Genomic DNA, 8,162 nt, shown 5'->3' with positions numbered 1-8,162 from the left:
GAAACTGACTGATGATGACTGGTGATGATACTCGTTGAGATGAGGTATTTTGACGTCATTTTGTGCGAATATTCGCACGCTTTGAGACACTTGGACGGGTGTTCATATTGGCTGATAAATCGATCGGGCTCTAATGGTAACCACTAGCGTTGTTCATGTTCAATGTTCTTGTAAATGTGCAATTTCTGACGTGACTGCAGACGCTCAAGCAGTCGAGCATGGCACTGGCCATACCAAGATTATAGGTTCAATTCCTAGGGAATACATGAACTGATTAAAAAATGTAAAATGGGCTTAAACTCACCAAAAGTCAGACTAAATAAGCCATCTTTACAGCTCAGAATCAAAACACAATCTGAAACGTAAGATTCCAAATTATTTTTCTGAAAGGGGAAAAGTACAGCATACAAAATGAAAAAACCTACAAACTATACAGAGTGCAAATTCAGTTACACCGTGTCGCCTGAGGACTTTTCTTGTTTTGACAACTAGAGTGTTTCCCAGAAGGCAGTGTCATGACTGTTGGAGAGCTGTAAGTGGAATGTTGCCGGAATGGGTACGTTAAGCCGTAGGTTTGGTGAGCTGTTGCAAGCGCTGTAGGATGCTCTTCTGACCGTTGCGCACATGCAGAGCTCTCTTCTCTCTGCTGCCCAGTTCAGCCAGAGCTCCCTGATCCTCCAGCCGCCTCCTGTCCGTCTCTACATCCTCCGAATAAGAGTCCAGGGTCAAAGCAGCTGCTGCGTGTAGGAGACGCTTCCACTCCGCTGACAACCCCGTCATGCCACTGAAACTCAGAGCCTGCTCCATTTCATCATCATCCTCTTCGTCTTCCTCCCAGCCTTCGTTTTCACGGAACTCCTCGAAATCTTGCATCGGCATGCAGAGGACCTACTCAAGAAAAGTTTTTAAATTATTTATATACACTACCAGTCAAAGGTCTGGAGTTAAGATTATTTTTTTTAAATAAGTCTATTAAGCTCACAGAGGCTGCAATAATTAGATTAAAAATACAGTACAAATAGTAATATTGTGAAATATCACAATTTACCATCTTTTAAAATGTAATTTATTCCTGTGACGCAAAGCTGAATTTTCAGTATCATACGCCTGTCTTCAGTTTCACATGATCCTTCAGAAATCATTCTGATTTGCTGGTCAAACATTTATTATGTGTTCAACATTGATATAAATAATGTATCATATAACGTAACATTTTCGTGGAAACGCATTGTTTTTGAGGAATCTTTGATGAATGGAAAGTTAAAAGAACAGCGTTTGATAGAATGTTTTCAGGGTTTCTGCACGTTTTATGAAGATACATTTAAAGGGTTAGTTCACCCAAAAATGAAATTCTTCTCTTCCCTGTTTGTTTCCAATCCTCAAATAAAGATTCAAACGGTTATGAATCAGCAGATTGATTCATGATTTGGATCGTGTGTCAAACTGCTGAAATCACGTGACATTAGCGATCCGAATCATTGATCAATCCGTTGATTAACAAACATTTAAATCTTTATTTGAGGATTGAAAACAAATGTGGAAGAGAAGACAATGCTGAATAAAGTCATAGTTTTTATGATTTTAGGACCAACATGTATTTTCAATACAAACTAACTTATGTCACATATGGACTACTTTGATTATGTTTTTATTCCATTTCTGGACATGGACAGTATAGTGTGCATACACTTTCATACACTCTCGGACTGAATATAAAATATCTTAAACTGTGTTCTGAAGATGAACGGAGGTCTTACGGGTGTGGAACAACATTAGGGTGAGTCATTAATGACATCAATTTCATTTTTGGGTGAATTAACCCTTGTAAGACTTTCTTAAGACCTTTTTAAGACCAATTCAAGAAAAAACGGAAGTTAAAAAAATACGTCGATATGTTCTCTTAATGTAAATGTCAAAGGAGCAACACAATGAGTTTGTCAGCAAAAAGTGATCTTCTTTAAAAAAGTGATTTTTAAGTAGTTTTCTAGTGCAAATGTCTAAAGATTCTTAAATCAAGAAGCATTAACTGGAGGTACAAAATTACCTAAAATATGAAGTTTTGTTTTCTGTGAAATTGATCCAAATTAGGTTTTTTCAGCTTCTCATCAGATTTTATTTACAACAATGCAATAGAAGGGGAAAAAAGAGAGAGAAAAAAAAGAGTATGGGAAATGCTGCCAATCACTAGCTGTAATCTACAGTTTACACATAAAAAAAAGAAAATAAATTAATACCTAAAATATAAAGCCTTAAAGGAATTCTAGTATATAGCAGATGTCTACATTTTGAAATGAATTAATTTTCTCACTGTGGATGAGAAGCTTCCTTTTAAAAACATAAATTACATAATCTACTTCAGCTCCAAAAAATAAATTAAGTGAGTTTATGATCAAAACAAGATCAAATATCTGATCTAAAAAATCTAATTCAAAGGGAAGTTTTTAAAAATGTATTGACAGATATTTGTTCTTGAACTCACTTAATTCTGTTAAGTTTTTCAAGACTTCATTTTGCATTTGTATCAAGTAAATGCATCTTGATTTAAAGAATTTTAGATATTTGTATTAGTAACAGGGCAAAGATACTGAGGAAGATATTCATTTTTTGCCATGCATGCAACATTAATGACTTCATAAATGTAGACTTTCATTTTTGTAAGGTGGGAATTAAGAATTTTTAAGATCCCCAGAAACCTGTCAGTTACCTTTAATCCTGTGTCCTTGCTTAATAAAAGTATTAATTTCTTTAAAAATATTTTGTTTTTGTTATGTGGATCAAATGGTTACCTTCAGAGTAGTGTAGAGCTCATTGTAAGTGAGAGAGCCTAACTGTCCGAAAATAAAGACTCCTTTCTCCCCGACAACCTCCATCTCGCACAACATGTTCCATTTCTCCACTAAGAGCCGTTTATCTGCTTCACTTTGAGTCACTGTAAATGCAATAAAACGTATTAGAAACAGAAATGTATTTCTATAAGTTAAATAAGTTCCTCTGTTTATAAGCATCTATAAAGCCCCACCTTGCACTGCTGCTTTGTACACACTGGACATCTGTATATCTGCGGTGTCATTGCTATTCGTAGGAAACGGCTCGGCAAAGCCGTACATATGGAGGAGCTGCCAGTTTGCCATCTGTCCGTAGGTGTTAAAGACCTCCTCGCCCTTTTCAATGTGCCGTACCGACACCATCTTCAGGCACTCCTGTGCGAGAGAACAAGTGAGCTCTGTGAGATCTGAAAGCATCTGGCATAAATGATAAAAAAAGCTATACATCTGCAGCACACACAGGTGTATATTCCAGATTGGCATTGTGCTTGGAAACGTGATTCAGCATGTCAGCCATGGGCACCATCATTGGAGGGTTAGGCTGTTTTTCTTCATCTTCATCCTCATCCTCTACAGGCTCTTGAAAACTGAGACAAGGAAATATTGAGAAAATACATAGCAAAAAAAAATCATGCTTTGGTAAATTATATTTACGACATAAAAAGTCATAATTATGATATACCAAGTCAGAATTACGACATAAAAAATATGATATATTTATGAACATAAATATGATTTAAATATGATATGAAATAAAACAGTAAAAATCATGGCATACTGATTAAATCACAATTATAAACTCTAATAATAAAATAAAAAATTATTACTTTCAGTCGCAATTATGACTTTTTGTCATTTTTAGCTTTTTATATCATAATTTGGATGTTTCATGTAAGGATTGACATTTTAAGTAATGTGTCATAACAATTTACACTTTCAATATCCTAATTATGTTTTACAAAAGCATGATTTTGGTGCTTGTGGTGGAAACGTGCTTCCATAGAAATGATGTTAAAATGTTGAAATGTTAAAAAACAAAAGTAGGGATGGATTATTCATCCGTTATTAACATTCTGGCTGATATGATAAGCAGATATTTTCATGTACAATAACTGATAAATGGCCTATATTAAAATGTTCCTATATTGGCTAAATAAAAAATTTAAATCAAATAAATAGTAACAACCCACAAGTAATTTTAGGCATAGAAGCATTATAATATCCAGTATGAAAAAAAGTAAATGTATTTATTAGTGTTATTTAGTCTCTTTTGTGAGCATTAGATAATGGCAAAGCATGCACAATTAAATATCCAATTTAATCTACATTTAAATATTGCTAACAACCATTTTGGTATTTATTGAGCATCGCTAAATAGAATCCTTATATTATTCCAATTGATTTTAATCAAATCTAATAGCTCATAGATATCTCACCTATAAGCCATTACAAATGCTACCAGGCTCTTGTAGAGCTCCAGGTTGTGCTTTTCGGGATCCCACAGGTCCGGATGGGACTTCATGAAAGGAAGGACTATGTTGTTGTACTCATCCTGGAGTTTTTTCAGATCAGTGTTGACAGCCTCGGGAATTCCTGTGCCTTTCAGGAGTTTCTCACGCTCCTTCTGGGACCTGAACAGAGAGATCCTGACCATGAAGAACTGAAGGATCCTTGAAGGATATCTTGCAAAAATTCATAGCAAAACATACCAGAACATGGGCTGATCCAGTGTCCTAAAGTCTGGCCAGAGAGACAAATATGGTTTCCAATGGGATTGTGAACATGTGTACTCATATAGGAGACCCAGAAGAAGAGGAACCCAGCCTGATGCGCTCTCCAATGTTTTCTTCCCTAAACAACAACCAAGATATGGTGGTTACAACAAGCCAGCTACAGAAGGTGGAATTGGAGTGAACCTGAATGTTCTCATACCTTCTTCAAGCACTTTTTTGACTTTAGTGGTGCCGTGATGCAGGAGTATCTCTCTGGGAATGGAGAACAAGATGTGCCCCTCTTCAATGTCCTCTTTGGCAAGCATGCCATACTCGGCTACTGTACCCTCCTTACTTAAGTACACCTAATGAAAATAATATCAACTGTGGTGGGTGTCAAAGTCCCTTTAAAGCCACAATATGTCAATTTGCGCTGCTAGAGGTCGCTTATTCAAAACAAAGGCGCAGCTTGATCACATATTGATTTTGCTGAGCTTTTATTATGCCGCAGACAACTGCTTCTGCTTTTTCCGGTCATGTGTATGTGTGGTAACGCAGCACTGTTTCATTATATTATATTTATTTGAGTGTGTTGAAAGTTATGTTATAAAGCTACTCTCTGTGTTCGCTTGGCGGCTACTATGAGACACTTGTTGCACACTGCAGTAATCTAGATCGATATTAAGCATGGTAAAACATGGTACTTGCTGTAAACCAAGAAAACAAGATTTAAACAATAGGACTAACTGTGTTGAGCTATATAACAATGATTAGTTTTTTTGTCCATGAATGATCCAAACAGTTGCACACCTGTCTAATAACACAATATATTAAAGCGTCTTTGGTGTTTCCAAGGTTTCTACAAAATAAAAGCAGAAATCGAGGGTAACGTGAGTATGATGTCATTGATAGGTGAAACATGGACAAAGTCCATGTCCTGGTTGAAATTGCTTATTTCTCTGGAGTTAAACATTCTTGAAAACATTTGGGATTATGTAAACAAGTCAACAAAGTTTTGAACGGTTATGAATCAGCGTATTCGGATCACATGTCAAACTGCCAAGCTGCTGAAATCACGTGACATTGGCGATCCGAATCATGATTCATGAATCAATTCATTGATTCATAACGCTCGAAACTTTGTTTTGAAATCTGCCCATCATTATATAAGTCGTTATTTAGTTTGGGTTTTTTTGCACACAAAAACGAATTCTCCTCGCTTCATAAAAGTATTGTAGAGCCACTGTAGTGAGATGGGCTTTGTAACGACATCTTTAGTGCCTTTTATGGGTCTTGAGAGAGGAAATGACATTGGTGTCAATGAAGGCCTTTCTGAGCGATCGGATTTCAACAAAAATATCTTCATTTGTGTTCCGAAGATGAGCGGAGGTCAACGACATTAGGGTAAGTAATTATTGATAGAATTTTCATTTTTGGGTGAACTAACCCTTTTAATGCAAGTCTCAGGCCACTTGAAACGCCTCTCGGGCAGCTATTTCAGTCATAGCCTACAAGCACAGCTCCTATCTCTTTTAATGGGGAAATTCTCCAAAGCTGTTCACCAATCTTACAATTAAATATCATATTCGGAATCACCAATGAAATCTGACAACTGTCATAAACTGTGCTTCTAAATGCTCAAATCGTGACAAAAAAAACCCTGCATTTTTACTCTGACTGTTTCTATAGCAAACAGAGATTCTAAAGGCGATTGGCTCTTAAATTTAAGACAGGACTCATTCCACCATATTGGGTGTTGAACTTCTTCCCATTCTTAGTAACTGCATGCACAGTCTTTGTATATCTAAAGACATTGGTAAATATCTCCAAGGGTTTTGTCATCATGAAAACAATGTATTTGAGTTTGTACTTAAAGACCCTGTAAAGTCAAAATTAAGTATGTGAGCTGAGTTTGTCACACCACAGAAAAATATCCTATTAACCACCCAGCCAAATTTGAATGATAATAAAAGTTGCCAAGTAAATAAAATAAGAGATCAAAACCTTAAAAAAATGAGCAGTATTCTCTACTCTCAAACGCTGGGGGTGTGTCCGCTGGCTGCGCCAAAACCACCCCCACTCGCGGGAAAGCTACCTCCGCCTCACTCAAATGCCATACTAACCGTTAATAATCACACAAATTATCAAACCCAGAGGCATATTAAGGTTACTTTTATCATGTAAACTACCTATACAACATGTTATATGCATGTGTTTTTGGGACAGAGGGGAAAACGGTCGCATTTACAGCATATATACTTCCCAAAGCACGAGAATGACAGTGTCGGAGGAGAACGAGCCGCGGTTCATCTGCGCGAGACGAGCGCTGCCGTCGGAAAATGATCACTACAGAGGCGGTTGTTGGTGGTGATCCTCAGCTCTCCATCAAAGTGGCTCTTCATAAAATGAATCCACCTCTTCTTGATATGATCGTTTTTCGGATATTTAAATAAGGACACCGATCTGTTTTGTAAGTGACTGCATCCAAGTAACGCATTTCCACAACGAAGGCATAGCTAGCTAGCAAACTGTAGGCTATAGTAACTAAGAGTACTCGCGATTGAGCGGCAAACTAATGTGAATGTGCTCTAGTTATAGAGCCTCCAGTGAGTCATCGACAGTAGGGGCGGGGCCAGGCTCAGAGGCTCCAGTGCGTCATCGAGCCACCGTTTTAGCCCCGCCTAGAAAATCCAGAGCACAGCAATGGTGAAAAACTGTTTAACGGTCTAACTCCACAATTAAGTACTTCACAGTTCACAGTCTTTGCAATGTGTTTTAGCAATACATTTCTAACATTTCTAATGTGTGTTTTTTTTTTTTAAAACACATTGTCTTTATTTATTTATAAAATACATTGCCTAACACATTGCCGTAAAGAATTGCCTTTACAGGGACTTTAACAATGTCACAGAGGTCACTGAAATTAAATATGAAAAACTTAAGTCAAAAATGGATTAAAAAATGTTGACAACATACTTAAGATATGTTTGAAGTACTAAAATTCCTAAAATAAAATTAAAATAAAAAGCAGGACAAATGCACAACACAATTACAAACATAAAACAAATATGAACATTTATGGGCAATACTAAAATAACTGATTATATATCATATACAAACACACACACTTATCACATTTATTACAATGAGATATATTATTCATATCGCATTATATGATAATATAACTATACATCATCAAATGAACAAGTTACCTTATCGCTGAGCGTCAGCTTCACACTATCACACCACAGCAAGAAGTTTTTCAGGGGGTCCAGCACACAGTTCTCGTCATCTATCTGAAACCACACATGATGTTATGCTGAAGGATCATCATGATAAGCACAATAACCGTCAAACATCTGTGTTTCAAGCTAAAGCCAATTTCTGAATCTAAATTATGAATTAACCTGCGAACTGTCAATAATAACTTGAGGGGACGTTTTTACCTTTAGCCTTTTTGTGTCTGTCGCCATTTCATTAACAATGCAAGCTCGTCAGTGAGATATTAAAATATTGTTTTTATGGTGACCACCATCCATGTGAGGAACTTCGGTCACTTCTTCTTCTTCTTGCAGTTTGTCTGCAGAAAGTAACATCATGTACAATGGCGCCACCTACGATATTG

The 8,162-nt window shown here is 36.6% G+C and overlaps 1 protein-coding gene across 1 annotated transcript; it reads right to left on the bottom strand.

The window, feature by feature from the left end:
- Window positions 1-363: 363 nt before the first annotated feature.
- Window positions 364-8,140, bottom strand: setd6 (SET domain containing 6, protein lysine methyltransferase). The gene is made up of 9 exons (XM_067436380.1): window positions 7,984-8,140; window positions 7,750-7,833; window positions 4,758-4,902; window positions 4,535-4,676; window positions 4,262-4,456; window positions 3,286-3,412; window positions 3,020-3,200; window positions 2,787-2,929; window positions 364-888 (listed from the first exon to the last, which is right to left on the bottom strand). The coding sequence occupies exons 1-9, from the start codon at window positions 8,008-8,010 to the stop codon at window positions 562-564; spliced, it is 1,371 nt and encodes a 456-aa protein (XP_067292481.1). The 5' UTR covers window positions 8,011-8,140; the 3' UTR covers window positions 364-561.
- Window positions 8,141-8,162: the final 22 nt, after the last annotated feature.

The sequence above is a fragment of the Pseudorasbora parva genome, chromosome 25 (assembly GCF_024679245.1).
Source record: "Pseudorasbora parva isolate DD20220531a chromosome 25, ASM2467924v1, whole genome shotgun sequence".
NCBI classification, from domain to species: Eukaryota; Metazoa; Chordata; class Actinopteri; order Cypriniformes; family Gobionidae; genus Pseudorasbora; species Pseudorasbora parva.
This window is presented reverse-complemented; position numbering and strand designations above follow the sequence as displayed.